This window comes from Pristiophorus japonicus, chromosome 16 (genome assembly GCF_044704955.1).
Source record: "Pristiophorus japonicus isolate sPriJap1 chromosome 16, sPriJap1.hap1, whole genome shotgun sequence".
Taxonomy (NCBI): Eukaryota; Metazoa; Chordata; class Chondrichthyes; family Pristiophoridae; genus Pristiophorus; species Pristiophorus japonicus.
In genome coordinates, this window is record NC_091992.1 from 24,733,948 (window position 1) to 24,755,277 (window position 21,330).

Genomic DNA, 21,330 nt, shown 5'->3' on the forward strand with positions numbered 1-21,330 from the left:
CACACCACGACATACACTTTCCAGCACGTGTCACTGGGTAATGATCAGAAGTAAGAATCCCAATTGGTTTTCTCTCCACAGCCTGGAGCAGTGAGCTCCTACCATCACCCCAACTGAGATCAGTAAACGTAGCACAGACTGGGACTGAACCTGGGATCTTCTCGTAAAAAGCAAAATACTGCAAATCATAAACAAAAAAGGCTGGAAGCACACAGCAAATCAATCATCTTCTGTGGCAAGAACAGGCAGTAGGCACTTTGGGTTTGTACCCTTCATCAAAACCCATCAGTTCATAGATTCAGATGAAAGGTACGAATCGGAGGCATCAGCTGTCTGTTCTCGCCACCGATGTTCATTGACCTGGTGGGTTTCCAGCTTTTTTTTTTTTTAAATTGTGTTTCTGGGATCATTTCTGTGACTCAAATACACATTGCCTTTATCCAACCAGGAAAACCAGTCTCTCTTTTTTTTAAAATATAAAAAAAAAAGCAACCCCTTCAGAATACAAGCTTGTAGTTCTAATTCCTTGTTGACATACCATGTCCCCAGGCACGGTCTCCGGAATCTGCTGAGAATCTTCTGCTTTTCCGAGAATTCTATACGAGGATCGTTTGGTCTGAGTCCGTCGTAGCAACCTCTCTTTATCCATCATAATCTGCTCAATCTGAGTCACAACTGAACGCTCAAAAGCACTGAACCCCTGGAATAAAAATATCAGCACAGGAAGAATTCAGGTAACATTCAATTTTAAAATGTACTGATAGTTTGAGAGCTCCTTCTAACTGGATTGAGCTCAAATGTATGAGTTTTAATTAATGATCTATCCACAAAGATCTTTTTTTTTTTTTAAAAAGAGCAAATTTACAGAAGCTATATATGTGAAACCTAAAAAAACTACTCGTGTTCAAACACAGATGTTACACATGACCTACTAATCCAGCCAACTAAATATATAAACCAATTCGGTTATCCACACTACCATCAGCTGCCAGAATTTTCAAAGGAGTCAGGGATTAAGTTTGCATAAACCAGCTAAAATGCAATAATGTGTCTTCAGTTGAGTTTGGGGGTCTGGATTCTTGATCCAGTAGTAGTTATCTGTATATCTGGTACCTGGTAGAATTCATGCAGTTCTGGTGCTTAGTTTCAGGTCTGGGAGACCAGTTAGGTTGCCAAAAAATTTTGTCAGAACATAATGTTAAGAAGAGAAAAACATACGAATGTTAAAACTGTATCTGATTAAAATCCTCTCCTTTCATTATGGAAGTTCCACTGTATAAAGCTTTAACTCAGTATTTGATTAAACACAACTGCCAAGATATTTGACCCAGTAGCACACAGTGAAGAAAGATGACCATTGCCACTTTAAGCTAAACAAAATTATTACTGGCCTCACTTGCACCCTTTAGGAACATGCATTGTCGTGTCAATAAACCGAAGACAAGTGTTTAACATTTTCAAGAACATGAAATATTTAACTGAACATAATTTTATAATCAAGGCTAAGGTAAGATGCAATAAAGGTCCTCATATATATTAATTGTATCTTTTATGCAACCACACAGCAAACCTGTCAATATGAATGCAAATAACGAGTTCCATTTTGTAATAATCGTAAAATATCCTTGCAAACAGCTCCAGTCACTTTTTTTTATAATCTTCCCTCTTGCTTTCAGAAAATATCAAAAACAGTGCAGAAACAAACGATCAACTTGCCTTGCCCAGTTTGCCTGAGGCTAATTTTGTCTTATCATGCCATTTCTGCAACGTGCTGTTCCGATATATTTTGAAGTCAGCAAATCGCTTGGCCATGAAGTCTGGGTACTCATCCATTTCAAGCTTCCTTTTCTGTGGCCTTTTCCTCTCCTGCACTTCCTCTGTTTCATCATCACTTGGAATCTCATCACTGGGAACAAAGAAAGCAATACAGGTACTTTACAAAAGGTGGATTCTCTCTTCGTCGCACAAGTATGAGACGCATAACACAACCAGATTTATGCTCTTACCATTTAGTATTGAAAGTCCTGACATCCCAGTATAATCTCCGCGCATGCAGTTTTAAATTAATTTGAAGTAGCATTTGCTCAGGTCTAATTATTTATTTATTTATTTTTAAGTGTTTGACATTTTTATTTCGCAGGTTTGTGTTCTACAAGGTAGAAAGGAAATGTGGCTCATCTAGGGTATCAAAACAATCGGCATCTAGCAAAACAATCGGCATCTAGAAAAACAATGGGTCACATCCCCAGAAACAATACCTACAGCTCTAACCAAATTTCCTTGGAAAATAGAACAAGCAACTTTGGTAACTGTCAGGTGCTAACTGTTTAATGGATATAGATCCAATTTATTTCAGAACAGAAAAAAATTTGAATATTGACTAATATTTATACAGCAGTAAAAAGTCAATGCAAAAAGAGACAACTATGAATTACTGGTAAGATGTACTACACATGGAGGAGGGCACTAAAACAACTGAAAAAAGATTTGGCGCCTACAAAACTCATCGTAAGTGTCGTATAAATCTTTGAGTCTGAAATCACTAGCATTCATTTTGACAGCCAAATAAAGGCTGGAAATTCATGTCCACTGGGACTGTTCTTGGACTGCCAATACAATCTTGTCGGCTGTAACTCCCAACAGCTTCACAAACACCTGCTCAACGTCCGCTGTAATTAGACTGAATACAGTATGGGCAGCATTTTGGAAGAGAATGCAAGTGACTGAAATATCCCATTATCAACTCACTTACTGCTGTACACTTTCCATCACTGCGCTTACCTGTCTGGCTCTGGCTTCTTGCCATTGACAAAGTGCTGTGTGTCTGGATACTGGAGAAGCAGTTCATCCTGAAGCTCAACTAGTGACCTCAAGAGTGCCTTCAGTGCTTTGCAACCTAAAGGGGAAAAAAGCAAGCATAAAAATTACACATCTGACTATATACTTATTAATTGAACCTTTTTAGTCCCTTCAGAGATGAACTTTTCTATTTGTGGGGAAAGTATGGAATTAGCACGGGATTAAGCTCCTGCTTATGAATACATTCTTTACTAGTGAGGCCTTTCAAAGACTCGACCCAAAATTGCCCTCATCATTCTGAAATGATCAGCCCTACAAGAATGAAATCTGGTTAAGATGAAACCTTATAAATATCTAATAAAGGCATTACCAGATCATGTGTGTTAGGTCCTGTGCTGTAGGCATAGTTTAAGCACAAAGACTGTACAGACAATCCTGTGTACTTAAAGGTTGAAGTCACCCCTGTAAGGTGGTTAGAAATGTTTTCCCTGTTTTTTTTTTATAAACATGTACCACAGTGACATCATTCAGGTTACTTAAAAGGAAAGAAGACAGAGGGGTTGAGATGGGATTTTTTTTTGAAAAAGAGGGGCTGAGGCAAGTGATTTTGAAGGGGAAACGGTTGTGAGAAACAGACCGTGAGGAAAAGCAGCAGCCTGAAGACTGAATAAGCAAGAAAGGAACTTTTACCAAAAGTCTTGGAAATTTACTAAAGAACTAAAACTAAAAAACAAAATCAATCATTTGATATGCATGGAGTATCCCACTAGAGTTCTTCAGCCAGAGAAACACCACTGAACACTTCATGAATATGATTGTGCACATCCTGATGATAAGTTTTCCCCTCCCAAAATGGATGCAATTCCCATTTAATATTCATCCACAACATCAAAGCCATGATAATAGTATACAGGCCTAACCATGATTTAGAACTTGTTCAGTTTATGTACGGAAACACAGGTATATGTGCACACCCACAGATAATACAGCAGGAAATTTAAACCAAATAAATATCTTGGGACAGTAGTTTTATGCATTTAATTCCCCACCCAGAAACAGCTTAACGTTCCATTGAAATTAGCAAAATTGGAGTACCTTGTGCAAGAAATTGAGCGAACAGGTAGCATTACGACAAAATTGTTTAACAAGTTTGCTGAGTACAGTATGCCTAGATTATATTGATCCTCAAAACAGGTTTATTACAATTAGACTTGCTATTTTAATGTTTAATGAACGCCAAACAAAAATAAATTCTCAAGAAAAATCAGAGCTAAAAAGGTGAAAATCACCTGCAATGCATCTGGTGAACCTTCAATGGCTACTTGAACTTTCTGGGCTGTCAACTATAGTCTGGCCAAGATCAAGTGCAAATATTCTTCTTCTACTGAAGAGATCATATTTATCTCAGTCAGTTGAGTTTTATGGGAACAATTCCAATAAAGCTAGTGAAATACTTTGGAGACACACCCTCTGTGCAAGTGAAATCATGCTCCCGCTGAGGAATTCCACTGAATTCTCCACACACATCAGAGGACAATTTTAGTCCTCTCATCCACTGAATTTACAAGCCATTTGGACAGACTTCCTTCTTGCTTATTCAGACTTTTGCTGTTTCTTTTCTTGCAGCATTATTTCCTACTTCAAAACTGCAGTCATCAGCCCTTCCTTAAAAAGCCCACCTTAATCCTCTTCAACTTCCACCCATCGTTAAATCTCCCCCTTCTCACTAAAGTCCTAGAATGAAAGCCATCACACCCCTGAGCTGGATTTCTCATCTTAAATTCACAGCATACCATGTCTCCCCCTATCTAGAAAATATTGCTCAAAACCTACCTTTTCAATCATGCCTTTGGCAACCTCTTCTAACTCTTTCCCCAACACCTTGTCGAGTGCTTTGGGATATTTACATTAAACGGTCTAGATAAGGTCAAGTTGTTGTTTAATTCAATTTTAAGATAAATAACCAAGTTCTGTGAGAGAAACATAGAAAATAGGTGCAGGAGTAAGCCATTCGGCCTTCGAGCCTGCACCACCATTCAATAAGATCATAGAAACATAGAAACATAGAAAATAGGTGCAGGAGCAGGCCATTCAGCCCTTCTAGCCTGCACCGCCATTCAATGAGTTCATGGCTGAACATGAAACTTCAGTACCCCCTTCCTGCTTTCTCGCCATAACCCTTGATCCCCCGAGTAGTAAGGACTTCATCTAACTCCCTTTTGAATATATTTAGTGAATTGGCCTCAACTACTTTCTGTGGTAGAGAATTCCACAGGTTCACCACTCTCTGGGTGAAGAAGTTTCTCCTCATCTCGGTCCTAAATGGCTTACCCCTTATCCTCAGACTGTGACCCCTGGTTCTGGACTTCCCCAACATTGGGAACATTCTTTCTGCATCTAACCTGTCTAAACCCGTCAGAATTTTAAACGTTTCTATGAGGTCCCCTCTCATTCTTCTGAACTCCAGTGAATACAAGCCCAATTGATCCAATCTTTCTTGATAGGTCAGTCCCGCCATCCCGGGAATCAGTCTGGTGAACCTTCGCTGCACTCCCTCAATAGCAAGAATGTCCTTCCTCAAGTTAGGAGACCAAAACTGTACACAATACTCCAGGTGTGGCCTCACCAAGGCCCTGTACAACTGTAGCAACACCTCCCTGCCCCTGTATTCAAATCCCCTCGCTATGAAGGCCAACATGCCATTTGCTTTCTTAACCGCCTGCTGTACCTGCATGCCAACCTTCAATGACTGATGTACCATGACACCCAGGTCTCGTTGCACCTTCCCTTTTCCTAATCTGTCACCATTCAGATAATAGTCTGTCTCTCTGTTTTTACCACCAAAGTGGATAACCTCACATTTATCCACATTATACTTCATCTGCCATGCATTTGCCCACTCACCTAACCTATCCAAGTCACTCTGCAGCCTAATAGCATCCTCCTCGCAGCTCACACTGCCACCCAACTTAGTATCATCCGCAAATTTGGAGATACTGCATTTAATCCCCTCGTCTAAATCATTAATGTACAATGTAAACAGCTGGGGCCCCAGCACAGAACCTTGCGGCACTCCACTAGTCACTGCCTGCCATTCTGAAAAGTACCCGTTTACTCCTACTCTTTGCTTCCTGTCTGACAACCAGTTCTCAATCCACGTCAGCACACTACCCCCAATCCCATGTGCTTTAACTTTTTTAGGAATTTACTATCAATTTAGGAGAGAAAAAAAATATGGAGATGCTGCATTGTAAAATCTAAATCTCGGGATTTTCCCCATTGCCTTGGGCTAATCCATTGGTACGTCTAAGGCCAATGAACAAGAATTTAAATTCTTAATAAAATTATAGTCAGTCAAGTTCACTCTCTGCCATGGAAGAGTTAAATAGCTTAGTATTAACTGAAGTACTACTGCCCGAGTTACAGGTCAATGTGTATAAATCAGGGGGTTTTGTTTTTGGTCAATATCATTAACAATTAAACATTTCCAATTGCTTACACATGTAAGTGACAATACGAGGTATCAGATGTAGTGGAAAAAGCTTCCATCACTGCTGCCACTTAAAAAAAAAAATTATAAAAAGGGCACATTTCCACAAACCTTGCTACATCCGCACATACTAGGAAATGCAAATAGTTTGCAGTATTTGTTTGTGCGAGCACATAATTGGCATATCTCTCAACCTGCAATAAGTTTAAAGGATGGAATTCAGTCCAGGGTTTGGCACAGAGTGATCTTTTCCCCCTGTAGTAGTAAAACAACTGATTTTGCAGGAATGGGACTGTTGCATATGATTGCTGCTCTCCTCAATGGTGCTGAATGTTGGGAATCCTGACTGAAGGTTGAGAGGTGTAATAAGTAGACAACCTTAAAGTGAACAGAAATTAGAACATGCCCTCGCCCCTTAAAGTTTTTCTTACATTAATTAAATGTATTACGCAGACATTAATAAATTCAAGTGACAAACCCAGTGAGTACTGTGGATTAGCAAAGAGAAAGGGTTAAAGGAGAGAAGACAGATTGGGGAAACGAGAGACCTGGAATTTGTACAGGAAACTAGAAACGGTTACATATCTATTTTATTGATGATTTCTTGTATTCTGGTTTCATATAGAAATTGATTGCCACTTACTGCACTGTAAATCTGCCTTGCCTTGGGCAACTAATTCACCCTGTGTCACTGCATGATCTGTTTCTTAAGTTTACCAAATGTCAACTTAAATATTCTGAAAAATTTGCTATTTTACTGGTTGTTAATGCATTTCCACAATTTCCATATTTATTTACTCCCATGTCAAACTGAGTTATATTTCCTTTTTTTGGGGAGGAATGCAGCTGAGAGTAGCACGGCGGCCACAAAGCGATGACAGCAGCCTTTAATTGTGGAAATCAGAACTGAAAATAAATGACAAGCGAGAACACAGAGCCCAATAAATATTCAATTCATGTCTACTCATTTTTGAACATTTGGGGGCATCAGTGGATTTTTTTCCCCTTTAAATAAAACTTAAAAGCCTGGTGCTCCAGGCACTATCCTGTATTAAACCCAATACAGTAATCCAGAAAAATATTTAATTGAAGTTTACGGAGAAAAAAAGTGCCATATATTTAGGAATTTAATTATTACGGCATTTTCCGCATTTTTGATGTTAAATATCTTGTTTATTCAGCAGGATGATTGTTAATTTTCTACTTTCACTGGAGGTCAGCAAATGTCTGCTACCTTTGATTAACCATTTGAGTTCATGTCTCTTGCAACCTTTAAAACATGCAAACATTTTCTATTGTGTATCTGCAAAAAATCATTACATTTATATTGCTGAATATCAAATAGAAAGAAATTAAACCATTTCTTGATGGACATCAAAGGCACATTTAAAAAATATATGTGCCATCATTTGCAATTCTCAAAGAGTTAGTGAGAGATGAATCTGTCTGAAAATAGTCCCTGAAATGGTTGGGCAAAGCCTTCAATACATCCTTGCCTTTTCAGATCATTTTCAGGTACTTTCTAGAGACGGTTAAGAAAGGAATGACTGTTACTTATTAAGCAAAGGAGGAATGACTTTCAAAAAAAGCTGCTTCGTCCACCATCACTCTTAGGATAGCAAGTCTATCGCTCAATATGACAGGAAACCCACATCTGTGACCTGAGAACAATGGTTTTCATTCAAATCCACAAGCCTGCTGCTTTCTCTAGTCGTCCCCTGCAATTAATCCCAAGAATACATTTGATTAAATCTTTTCAAGCAAATCCTTTGCTTTGCTTTTGTTAGTTCATTTCTTGTCAACATCCATTAAAGTATGCCTTTAATTCTCCTACAATCTAAAAAACACCGATCCTGCCGTCTTCAACTTTAATCAACTGTACACCAGCATTTTTCATTTCATAATAATGTGCTGTTTGGAATTCAAAAGGCAGGCTCCACATCAATCATTCCTTGTGAATTTTTCCACTGCAATAAATATGCAAATGAGAAGCTAGTCACTCGTATTTCAGGCCAACTTGCTAGTGTTTTAAAAAGACACAAATTTATTAATTGCCAGTGGCCAGAGGAATCCTATTACTGTGGGCATTGATTACAAAGCTGCCTGAGTGATTATTGTGCAACTCGCAGACTATCCAAGCATGAGGAAAAATTATTAAACCAGTCGAAGATTATCAACTCGGAATGACAATAAGCTTCAACATTAAGGTTCTGCAAAGTTCCTTAACAAAGAATAACATATGAACTGCTCTGCTGCTGAATTAGCATTATTCCATAATCCTAAAGCCCACTAGTGCTACTTTTCAGTTTATCCTGTAATACCCTACAGAATTGTAATTCTGACAGAAAGAAGCTCTGATGAATTTAGACTGTTCAATCCAACTGACGGAAGAGAGTTGAACGTATTAACTCAGCCCAACCTTACACGTGTTTAATACCTTATCAAACTTAATTTGAATGCCAATATATAATCAGCAAAAATCCTTTATTAGCAGGTAATCAGCCATTTAAATGAGCTGTTATAAGCAGCAAAGCACACCAGCCGAGTTACAAATATAGATTCTACACATTATGTACACACAAAATATAGGTTTACAGACCAATATTTATGTAACGTGTTGTAGAATTTTGATTTTTACCAAAGATTGTATACAATTAGTTTTTCTAACCAGTGGACCTAAGCTGATAAAAATATTTAGGACAATTAGTGTTAACGTTTCATTTGTTAGTTAATTACTTTGTGATACCTTTTCTGTATTATTTCTGACAAGAGTCAACATAAAGGAGGTTTTTTTTTTAAAAACATCAATTACATCCCAGACATCATGTAATGCAAACATCATAAAGAGCCTGAATATGTTTACTTTGCTCTTCCATTTGGTCCTTATTAGGAGTTCATTATACCGAGTAGGCTGAGATTTTTTTTTAATACTGGTGACTTTGAACATGGGGGAGCAAAGACTGAGTGTAGTCTTCAGGTGAAGTGGGTTTACAGGATAATTTAGTCCCCATTTTAAAGATATGCATTCTGTCTTTATTTTTAAGATTTTGATTTTACATTACTTGTAGTTAAATAGCAAAACTTGGCAGTAATTTGGGAAGCAGAGTAGAGTTTGTTGGAGCACTGGAGTTTCATCACCTGGTGGGAAGGTGTGATTAGAATGTGACGTTTATGGTGACCATTTCCACTATAAACGTGGACATAAGAAATTGGGTCTTTTGACAGATCGCCCGCATCCCTAGGAGAAGGACATTTGTACCCAGAGATTTGGGCTATTTGCCCAACTCCAGCCCAGCGAATGTTCTTCAAACTCTTACGCATGCCATACAGCCTACTTTTACCAGCATAAGGGAGTTTTAATAGATAGAAAAAATAAATTTGACTAATTTTTATATTAAAAGCCCTGTCCATTAAGATAAGTTTATTTTTAACCCTATTAAAACATCTCAAGTATGTCTTCAAAAAAAAAAAAAAAATGTTTTTTCTAAAACAAATTCAATTTCAATTAATTTTAAATATGAGTTTTTAAAAAATTTATTGTGTTGCTGTGTTTTGGGGGGCATTCTCATTGATAGTAATGGGAGCTCATACAAACAGAGCTCGCCATTACGATCAATGAGAACACTCCATGTTCATTGGTGGACCAGCCCCACGTGATCCCAGGTTGCGCTTACGTTTCTGGGCTGCACATCTCAGCCTCGGACCGTAAGTATACGCTCCTCTGGGACCGCCAGATACTTTCGGAAAATAAATTTTGGTTGGAGGCATCCGTCCACAGGAAGTCTCCGACCGCAATTTTGGGGACATTATATTGAAAAAAGCTTACAGGAAGTGTATACCAATGTAAGGATTGTTATATATATTATAGGTAGATAGTATATAATTCCCTAGGTGCATATTCCATTTCTTTTCTATAAACCTGTATTAAAATAACTCAAAATTGAGATTCTATTGCAAGGGTAAAAAAAGAGCTTGTATTTATATAGCATCTATCACACATCCTTGGAATTCCCAAGTGCTTCACAACCAATTGCTTTTGAAATGCAACCAGTGTCATATAGGAAAATGATGCAGATCTGCATACAGCAAGGTCCTCCAAATAGCTAGTGAGCTAAATGACCAGGTAATACATTTTGGTGGTATGGTTTGAGGGAGCAATGATGGCTAGGACACCAGAATTACCTGCTCTTCTCTGAATAGAGCAGAAAGGTGAAGTCTGGGTTTAACAACCCACCCAAAAGACAGCAGCTGAACTCAATCAATACAGTTGAAATTCAAGTGTAAACTATGTGCTTAAGTCCATCATGGGGCTTGAACCCACAATCTCCTGACTCAGAAGCACAATTACTAGCAACTGAGCTGCTCGTCAGCAGTAATCATACACTGATCAAGTTGGTGCCACCATTTTACTCCCATTTTTTTCCCCAATCTCCCCTCCAGCCTTCACTAAACATCCATTACGCCCATCACCTGCACCCTTGATATCCTCCTATTCATCCCAAAAAGAGTTTCATCTCCTCTAAGGACCCACCTTCCCATTCTTAGCCCCATGCTTGCCAACATCAATCCCACCTCTATTATCTGGCACAATCTCTACATCCCTCAAAACTGCTGGAAATCACCCATCCTGAAACAGAAACTATTCTCAATCCCTTAATTGTCTTCAACTACTGCTTCCTCTGTGACCTTCCCATTCTTTCTAATCTTGGCATGTGTCACCATCTCACAATTATGATCCTCATTTGTGATGCTCCAAATATACTTCCAGAACTGTGGGACCACCACCTGGTAAATCACTCTAGGGCAAGATTTTCCCTAACGCCTCCCACCGGCCGATTGCCGCCCAGAAAGACCGCTAAGATTCTCCAAATAACGCTGGCGAAAAATTCCATAAAAATGGGACAAAATACCGCCCGGCGAGAAAATGGATCTTACACGAAGATTCTTGGTGATTAAAAAGACGAAACTAGGTAAAATGGGCGGTTCTTACCGGAATGGACGGTAAGTATTCAAAATTTAGACCGAGGCTGCGGTTGGGCCTAGGGAGGGGGAAAACTCAAAAAATATTTTTTCAATTAAACAAAAAACAAAAAGTTAGAAAACATTGTCATTATAGAATTTTTAAAAATTATTTTAAAAAACCTTTAACTTGTCTTTCTTCTACCGCCCTGTTTCCGGCAACTTTTCGTGGACGGTTTCCTTGGCGGTACGTATGGGTCCCCGTTGAGGCAAAACTTGGATCCTGGCAGTTTTCTTGGCGGTGCACGCAGATGCATGTGGGCAGTTTGCTCCCCAGTGGTATTTTGAAAATGTCGGCGAAACTCTTAAAAAAAAAAATAATGAAACTTTTGCCGGGCAGGTTTTCACTGAAAAAGAGCTGTACCGCTGAGAAAACCGCCGAAAATGAAGGGGAAAGTCTAGCCCTATGAGATATGTCTCTGCACAAGAGGTTGCTACAGAAATGAAAGTCTTGTTATTGTTGGAAGTTCTCAAATTTACGGGTCTATTCTTCCCACCATAGGATGGTTTTCTATTTATACACATGAACGGTCATCCGCTAACTTCTGAAATAGATACTGTGCACGTTCTCCCAATTTGTTTCTGGTTGACCTCCGCTATGACAATGGTAGTCTTATGACTATTTTACAAGATAGCTTGACCTCCAGAGTTTCAGCGTGGTTAGATCACACAATGGAACAATTCTATAAAGCTACAGTGTACAGATAGGATAAACAGCATTAGTTTATGCCACATTCATTTCAGAGACCCATGGGGGTGTGGGGGGTTCAGGGAGAGGAGACAGATATTGAACAAAAAAGTATCCCATCTTTTAAAAATCTCAAAGCAAAGCATACTTTTTTGGGGATGAGGGGGGACTTTATTATTTATCTCACATTCTACACAAGCTGTTCTGCTCAAAAGCAACTTTGCTCCATATTTGAACTGTTAACTGTTCATTTCTATGACAGTAAATGTCTGATAATAGCAAGTTATTCCTTTTATAGAAAACTTGACTCTTGCAATCTTGATGTGCAGACTGATGACATAGAAGCCGATATTGTCAGTAAGTGGCTTAACTGCTAGCCACAATGTTTTTCTACAATGCTCTGGTTAATAAGGTATGCCCAGTAAAATGCATGTAACATAAATTGCCCCCTAAATTGAGGTTTTGATGACCTTTTTAAATCAACAAGGATTCATCATACTCCAGTGCAATACAAAATTAAACGCAATGTATTATCATGAAAATCTCAAACCTAGGGATGAACATTACTCACATCTGAAAAGGTAGCTTACAGAACAGGATTTAAAACTACCCTTTGCTCTCGTGACCACTACTAAAAAAAAAAAGAGTAGATTTCTATATAAACAAGCAAGTCCCAGGTCTGAACATTGGTCTTGCCAATCACCTGTGCAATAATTGGGCTCTGTTCCCTGGATTTTAGAGAGCAGAAAATTAGACAATCCTACAATCCTGGAAATTATGTCCACAAAATCTTTTCCGCACCTTACTTACCAGCACCGCCTATTGGATCACTTTCAGTCCCATGGTCATAGGTCTATTTCCAAACATACTAGTCTTAATTTAGTCAAGGATAAAGGTTTCTCTCCGATATGTCTATAAAACCCGATTTACAATGAGATTATAATAGTGGTATTTTAAGCATCGTTGGATCAGAGCCCATTAAATTAGATACATGTATATCCCGGCAGTTGCTGAAGAACTTTGGAATTCGAGGTGAAGTCACTAGTATATTTTAGGAACTGGATTATAGCAGCCAAGAGTAATAAAAAAAAATGAACTGAAATCTAGAATTACTAATTAGTTTTCAGTTCTGATGAAAGGTTATCAACCTGAAGCGTTAACTCTTTCTCTTTTCACAGATGCTGACTGACCTGACGAGTGTTTCCAGCATTTCCAATTCTTATTTTGTATTTCCAGCATCAGCAGCATTTTGCTTTCATGACTGATTAGTTATTGCCAGGCTTAAGTTTCAGAAGCCTCAAAAGAGTGCAAAAAAGGAAGGAAGGAGGTATAGAATTTCAGTTTTTAGGACCAGGGGAAGTATTAGTTAGACAGGAGACGACAATGGATCTTAATTCCAACAGTGGGAATGTATACAAATAAGATGGTGCAAGAAGCCATGTTGCGAGCTAGGAAGAAACGAGGAGAAAGTTCTGTACAGACCAGCAAGGTCCCAGGTACGAACATTGGTCTGTGCCAATCACCTGATCTCAGCTGGAGTGCCAGCAATAATTGGGCTCGGTTCCCTGGATTAGGGAACAGAAAATTAGACAATCCTACAGAGCAGCACTAACCACAGTATTATAGGGCTCAATTTCCTCCAGTGATCTGCGCTGGTTTTTAAGTTTAGAAAAAAACAAGTTTCTCCGATCAATTTGCACCAGCGTAACTCAGTTATTTTTTTTTTTTAAAAGATACTTTTTTTTCCAGCCAAAGAGGGTCTAACCTGCCACCTGCGCCAATTCTGCCCATTCAGGCAAGTTTAGCCAGCTGAGAGTTACTCCAGTTCTGCTTAGGCCAGCGTATGTGGTCTCTGTAGAAAAACCTTCTGGAGAGTTAAGGAAATCGGCGCAGGTAAGTGCAGCAGATGCCCGGAAAGCAGCAGTGAGAGAGGTAAGAGAGAGGGGGAAGAGAAAGGGGAGGGGGGTCTTTCAGGTATAGTTATGTGTGGGGACCGGGAGGCCATTTTGCCTGGGCTAGGTATGGGGGAGCGGACCAGGAGGCCACTCAGCCAGGGCTAGGTGCAGGACCCAGAGGGAGGAGGCCACTCGACCATGGCTGGGTGCAGGAGAGCGGACCGGGTGGCCCTTCGGCCTGGGATAGGAGCAGGGATCGGCACCAGCATCGGGTGGGGTGGGGTGGACTTTAATAATTTAATGGAGGCAAGTTGCTGCAATGTATTTGTGCTTGTAAAGTGGCTGCAATGTATTTTAAGGTGCTTGTGAAGTGGCTGCAATGTATTTTAATGTGCTTGTGCAGGTTGCGAGCTGGCTATATGTTTCACTTTCCAGCCTCAGCCCGCATTGTGTCTCTGGTTACCGTGGCAACCCGATCTTTTTGGCACAGATCAAGGCTCCACCCCCAAAACTAAAGGACAGGTTAGGCTGCGCCAAAATGAAGAAATCAAACGGGGAAACTTGGAACACTTTTTTTGGTGTACTTGGGCTCCCAAAAAACGGGTGTAACTCAAGTATGCCAAAAAAAGCTTTGGGGAAAATTGAGCCCATAGAGAGGAATGAAAGATTGTGACTGAGGTAGTAAAGAGGAACTGCCCCATCATACAAGCTTTTCTTATATGCTGTCCAGAAGTGTCAGAGAACTGCTATAAGCATCTTGCCAGATATTGAAGCAATAATCAAGTTTTGGATGGACTTGGGTTTCATAGAATTTTTCATTTGGAGTTAAGAGCTATTGATGCAAAAATCAGTGTTTGGCACCAAGCTTCTCGGAGGTAGCATTGGCAATTGAAGCAGTTTGGTAGCTTTATTTAAGGTCAGAGGAGATGACGAGGCCAAGAATATTGATAGATCAGTGGTAGAGGCCAAAAAGGTAAAAAGTGACAGCGGTTTGCTAAACTTGCTACAGAAACTGTATCTTTGAAGATCTGAAAAATAAGATTTACATTCCTCCATTCAGGGCATGGAAGAGATCAAGGTGTAGCGATTCAACCATTGCATTGCAGAAGGACTGGATGCTGTAAACAGTAATGGCATATGAATTGAAGCACGTTGATCAATGAAGAATTATATCAATGAGTGAAGGATGCCAATGATATGAAGGAACAGATCTGGACAGCATTCAATGCCCTGGGGGTGCCTGAGTTGATGTAAAAAGAGTCAGAGCAGGGCAATGAAAGGAAACTAGATAGCTTTTGGTGGGAGACCATATGATAACTGGTTTAATGCCAGACCCCGGTCAAAGGCTTTGGAATTGTTCAAGGCAATGACGGCTATTTTACCGGTGTACAAGAGCAGAGTTCCAGAGGAACGTAACGCATGCACCAATTGAATGGCATTGCTGAAAATCATACCGCTGATTACTGATTTGGAGAACTCTCAAGGTGCTGGATAATTTGAGTCAGAACAACAGCGTTCATAACTTTAGAAAATAATCGATGCAAGAGCAATAGGGCAGCAGTTAGAAGTATATGATGGGTCAACTTTCTTAGAGTAAACATGTTCCCAATGAAGAATCAAAGGTGGACTGCAAGAAAGAGATTCAAAAGACTGCATAATCCAAGGATAATGTTAGAGGCAGATCTTGAGATCAGGAAAGATATCAGCATCAGAGGTCTTATTGAAGTCCTGAGAGAGAGAGAGGATCTTAGAATCATTGTACGAATAAAACTGGACGTTGGTCATAATGGTCAGAGGGACAGGATAAATCTCAGCATGGATGTGTTAAGGGAAGGTCGTGTCTGACTAACTTGATTTAATTTTTTGAGGAGGTAACCAGAGGGTCGATGAAGGCAGTGCATATGATGTAGTGTATATGGATATTAGCAAAGCTTTTGATAAGGTCCCACATGGCAGACTGGTCACAAAAGTAAAAGCCCATGGGATCGAGGGCAAAGTGGCAAGTTGGATCCAAAATTGGCTCAGAGGCAGGAAACAAAGCGAATTGGTTGATGGGTGTTTTGGTGACTGGAAGGCTGTATCCAGTGGGGTTCCGCAGGGTCCTTTGCTTTTTGTGGTATGTATCAATGAGTTGGACTTGAATGTTGGGGGTATTATTAAGAAGTTTGCAGATGACACTAAAATAGGCTGTGTGGTTGATAAAGAAGAAGAAAGCTGCGGACTGCAGAAAGATATCAATGGCACTGGTCAGATGGCCAAATAGCGGCAGATGGAATTCAATCCGGATAAGTGTGAAGTAATGCATTTGGGGAGGTCTAACAAGGCAAGTGAACACACTGAAAAGTGTAGAGGAACAAAGGGATCTTGGAGTGCAGGTCCACAGATCCCCAAAGGTATCAAGCCCAGTAGATAAGGTGGTTAAGAAGGCATATGGAATACTTGCCTTTATTAGTCGAGGCATAGAATACAAGAGCAAGAAGGTTATGCTTGAACTGTATAAAACACCGGTTAAGCCGCAGTACTGTGTGCAGTTCTAGTCACCTCATTACAGGAAAGATGAGACTGCACTGGAAAGGGTGCAGAGGAGATTTACAAGAATGTTGCCTGGACTGGAGAATGTTGGCTATGAGGAAAGATTGGAGATGCTAGGTCTGTTTTCTTTGGAACAGAGGAGGCTGAGGGAAGACCTGATTGAGGTGTATAAAATTATGAGGGGCCTGGATAAAATAGATAGGAAGGACCTGTTTTCCTTGGCAGAGGGGTCAACAACCAGGGGACATAGATTTAAAGGTGGGTGGGTTAGAGGAGATAAGAGGGGGGAATTTCTTCACCCAGAGGATGGCGGGGGTCTGGAACTCACAGCCTGAAAGGGGGGTAGAGGCAGAAACCCTCACCACATTTAAAAAAATACTTGGAGATGCAGTTAAAATGCCGTAATCTACAGGGCTACAGACCAAGAGCTGGAAAGAGGGATTAGACTGGATAGCTCTTGGTCGGCCGGCGCGGACACAATGGGCCGAAATGGCCTCCTTCCGTGCTGTAAATTTCTATGATTCTATGAATAGAGGGAGTTCTTTACTAAAGTGATTGAAATTAGAATTGTGGAAGAAAAGGGATCAAAAAAGTTGACATATAATGCAGTTTCTTAAATATATTACAGAAACCACATTGACTTATTCAGGCAGCCTGACCCCAAATTCCAAAGTTTTTCAGTTATTGCTGCAGTGCACGTGACAGCATTTCTTTCATCTCTGTTCATATTTCATAGGCACTAAGAGGCCAAAGAGACCATTGACAGTGAGAACTGCATGAAGCAAAGAGGGAGGGGTAGAAAAGAGAACAAACTTGCATCATTCCATTCCAAAGTACCACATAGGGCTGATCCAACAAAGTGTGCCACTTTTTAAAACAGCTATTAAAGGGCTTCAAACCAAAGACTAAATAACCAATAAAAATTTAAATTATTTCCTATAGTTTCCAAGTATATGGTTTTCAAGATTTTCCACGTGAAACCTTCATCTCAGAACTAATTTCATAAAGAAGCATGGTATATTGTCCCACAAAAATTCAGTGCTAGACTTGCTCAAAGAAATTTTGGCCAACCTATAACTGAGCTAGGTTAAATAAACAAAGCAAGAGCAGCAGAAAATGGATTTGCATCCCTGTCAATATGGGCAAGAATCAAACCCAGGTTCTCGAGGTTAAAGAACATTATAATCTCACGGTACCATCCAGGACGCTTTTTTTTAAAAAAAATGATCTAAAACTGTGCTGAAAGGATTGATTAGCAACCCAGCTATGTTTAAATCACAAAAGGATTTTGTAGTTAAGAAACAAACTTGTATTTACATTGCATCTTTCACATCGTCAGGAGGGACTGCCTACGATGATGATCCCAGAGTGCTTCACAAATGTGGCTGCTAACTTGCGCACACAAAATTCCATTAATAGCAATGAAATGAATGACCAAATAAGCTTGGTTCAGAGTTGAATATTGGCCAGGGCACTGAGAGAATGCGCTGGTCTTCTTCGAAAAAGTCCACATGAACAGGCAGACAGGACCTCAGTTTAACGTCTAATCCGAAAAATGGCCCCTCCTGTGCACTACTGGAGAAGTGCGGCATTGTCAACGTGTCAGCTTAGGTGTGCTCAAGTCCTGGAGGAGAGACTCCTACCACTTCCCCATGCTGTCACTTGGATCTAGAATAGTAATAATCAAAGTTTAAATTTTGGCCCCGTTATATAAAACAAAATAATAAAACTTTAAATTTTGTGTTGAGATGTGTGTCAAGGAAGCAGAATTTGTAGTGTAGCATTGAATATATATCTATTCAGTGGCAAAACAGTAATTTGCCATCTCAGTAAAGCAAATCACGGCAATGCAATTGTTTTGTGGAGGCAACTGGTAGATTATTCCAGTAATGCAAAGCCTTTCATACAGCAGGTCACATTGCCTTACACCGCAGTCAGTGTGATACCTTGCAGTTCCTTGAAGTGATCGGTTAGATTTACAAGGAAAATTTAACATCTCTTTTTAATTAGAATTGTTGAAAATCTTATCCGTTTATAATTGATAAAACAAAGGATAAAAGCAGCATACATAAATAATGACCCTAACTTTATCCAGCAGCACAGCCTAATTAATTATTGTAGATAGGAAACAGATCCATTGGCTGACAAATGAATGGAAGGTTCGAAAGACGCTACCCCTGCAAGATTCTCTTCCCATTTGAAAGTAACCTCACTGTCTGTCTACCAACAGAACTTTACATTAGGAAACACATAGCTGTATCACCACCCCTTCGATTTTAAAATCAATTCCTCTCCCCCTCCACTATATCCACATTTTGGAGCCTGCACACTACTCTCATTCAGCCAAGAGGGATCGGAAAATCAACTTGCGCCATGTCAGGAACAGTCAAATTGTTATTTTTTTTCCCCCCAAACAACTTGGAGAGAACGTGCTACATTTTATATAAATGTGGTTTGTCTGACTTCGCCACTGATTCATGCTGGGTTACAGTTCCACAAGCGATGACTGCATTCTGGTACGTGGCCATTCTTCATGTGTCAACCTAGACAGTGCGGGTCAAGCTATTGAAGTTTGGGAGCATGACAGCCAAGTCGAATCCTATTATATATTATGTACATACCCACTATCAGCAATCAGGAACCCTAGCTGATAACTTCCCTCCAAGTAGCAAACCACAAGATTACAGTATGGTGCAAATTTACAACAAAAATGTGTTTTTCCCAACATGTCTATTCTTTTAAGAGGTACTGTGTGAAATGGTGCTAAAATGATAAGCAGAACCAAGTCAGTACAAAACAACCATGATGGAATCCAATGGGAGGCACAGTGATTCTAGTACTGTAGTTTTAGGTAAAAGACCTTTGGCTCATCTAGCCCATTTTTCCAAACCTCCCATCAGTTTCCTTGCTGTCATTTTGGAAATAGTCCTGTAATCCTCTTTCCTTTTATAAAACCCACCATGGCTCTCTATTCCACTAGCCCCACTGGTATTCTGTTCCATAGTTCGATAACCCACCTCCAAAACAGTTGCTAAAATGTCCTATTTTCTTTTGGCACTCCTTAACTTTAAACTGGGATCCGTGGTGCTCAAATCTTGTGTTCAACAGAAAAGTTTTGTGCATCATGATTTTATATCCACCAATGTTAAACCTCATTTGCCATCTTTCTGCCCATTGACTTAGCCTATCCAGACCTTCAAACATTGGTTAGTATCACTGGCTACTGAATCGTATTTTATGTCATCTTCAAAATTTGACACTTTGTAAATTATGTGAAGAATGGTCTTTTGTTCAAAGATTATAAACATCAGCCCCAACACCAACTCATTTGGCACTCCCAAATATTACTAGCCTTTGTTGTCTATCATTTAACCATGCATCAATCCAGTCCAATTCTATGCTAGATGTCCCATGGGCATGCACCTTATGAATCAGTCTGTATATGAGATGGTGTCAAATGTCTTCTTGAAATCCTCTGCCTCACTCTTGTCCTCCAGATCTGTAATCTCCCCAAAGGATCTAATAAATTGACCAGGCATGACCTGCCCTTTCTGAACCTACCTAGCCCCCTAATCAAACCATGTCCTTCCAGATGACCCATTATGCTATCCCTCAAAGTCTCAAATACTTTCCTCAATCGGGTGAAGGCTCACAGATCTGCAATTATAAATTAGCAATGTCCAGAAATAGGTCACTGCACATTTTCTATTGGAGCCTGGAGCAAAGAAGAAAGGCTTGACTTTGGACCAGAGATCCAATACTGTTCCATCCAAAACATTTTTGCCTTTATGGATTAATTTAGGTTATTTTTCATTCTAATTTTCAAAAGACAGTGTCAGCTACTCAAAGGAACACACTTATCAATGCAGACAATTTAAAAAAAATATTAGTTATACAATTGTAACATGCAGGAAGTCAACAAATACAAATTAAAGTATAGAAAACAAATTGCACTCTCAACATGCAGTATCTGCCTGGCCTTGGACAGAAACTTGAAGGTGTGGATCGTCTCAAACCTCTGGACACCATTTTAAAAACCTATGCACTATGAGATGACTTAAGACTTCCTGCAAGATGTTTGCAGCCAGATGTTTATCCCATCCATCTGTGCTGGATTCCAGTCCGATTCCCGAAGATGGACTTGCTGAGTCCACTGTACCACCCAGTCACCTGAATCAGTTAATTTCATTTGTAAAAATGTTACCCTCACATGCACCAAAAAAGTACACCGTATCAGTTCTGATGCGATGCAGAAGATTCACAAATGTGAGAGAACAATAATTCATGCATATAGAAGGGAGCAAGTGATTAATGAAGGCCTTTCTCAAGAAAGAGAGAGATCTATGTAACACACTACTACTAGAGCAGTACTCGCTCTATTCTGCACAGCTACAATTCAGAAGAAATATTAATTAAAATCTCAATTTATGCAAATACTCACTTCTGATTATGTAAATATTGTAGATTGCTTTGCAATGGGGCTGGGGAAAGATATATTTTTAAAACCACATATGCAATCACTAAGAATGAGAGATGTGTGGTAGTAACCATCACATTTCAAGTATGTGCGTAATGTACAATTTAATTTTCACAAATCTGAAATATCACCTTAAGGGATAGAAAACAGTATTCAAAAAAAACTTTAGTACACACCAAAATGTAATTTAAATACAACATATAACAAACTCAACATGCATACCCCACTACAAGCTCATTTCTCATTTCAAACAAGATTTTAAAGTGGGCATTTCCAATCTTAGCAGCTTTTTGTCGCCAGATTATTCTTGGATGCTGGCGAGAATACACAACAAATCACATAGGTTAATAGACTAAGAATTGAGAATATTACCATCCTACATGCTGCTAAAATAAAAACCTACATTACTTCAATCGGGATATCATTTGGG

At 39.6% G+C, this 21,330-nt stretch overlaps 1 protein-coding gene across 1 annotated transcript in view; it reads right to left on the bottom strand.

Annotated features, from left to right (window-relative positions):
- aatf (apoptosis antagonizing transcription factor) overlaps window positions 1-21,330 on the bottom strand; it is a 104,297-nt gene that overhangs the window by 55,913 nt on the left and 27,054 nt on the right. Inside the window, exons 5-7 of the mRNA XM_070858087.1 lie at window positions 2,782-2,896; window positions 1,717-1,906; window positions 539-700 (exon numbers count right to left, since the gene is read on the bottom strand). Coding sequence (XP_070714188.1) covers window positions 539-700; window positions 1,717-1,906; window positions 2,782-2,896 — 467 coding nt within the window. The remainder of the gene's footprint in view (window positions 1-538; window positions 701-1,716; window positions 1,907-2,781; window positions 2,897-21,330) is intronic.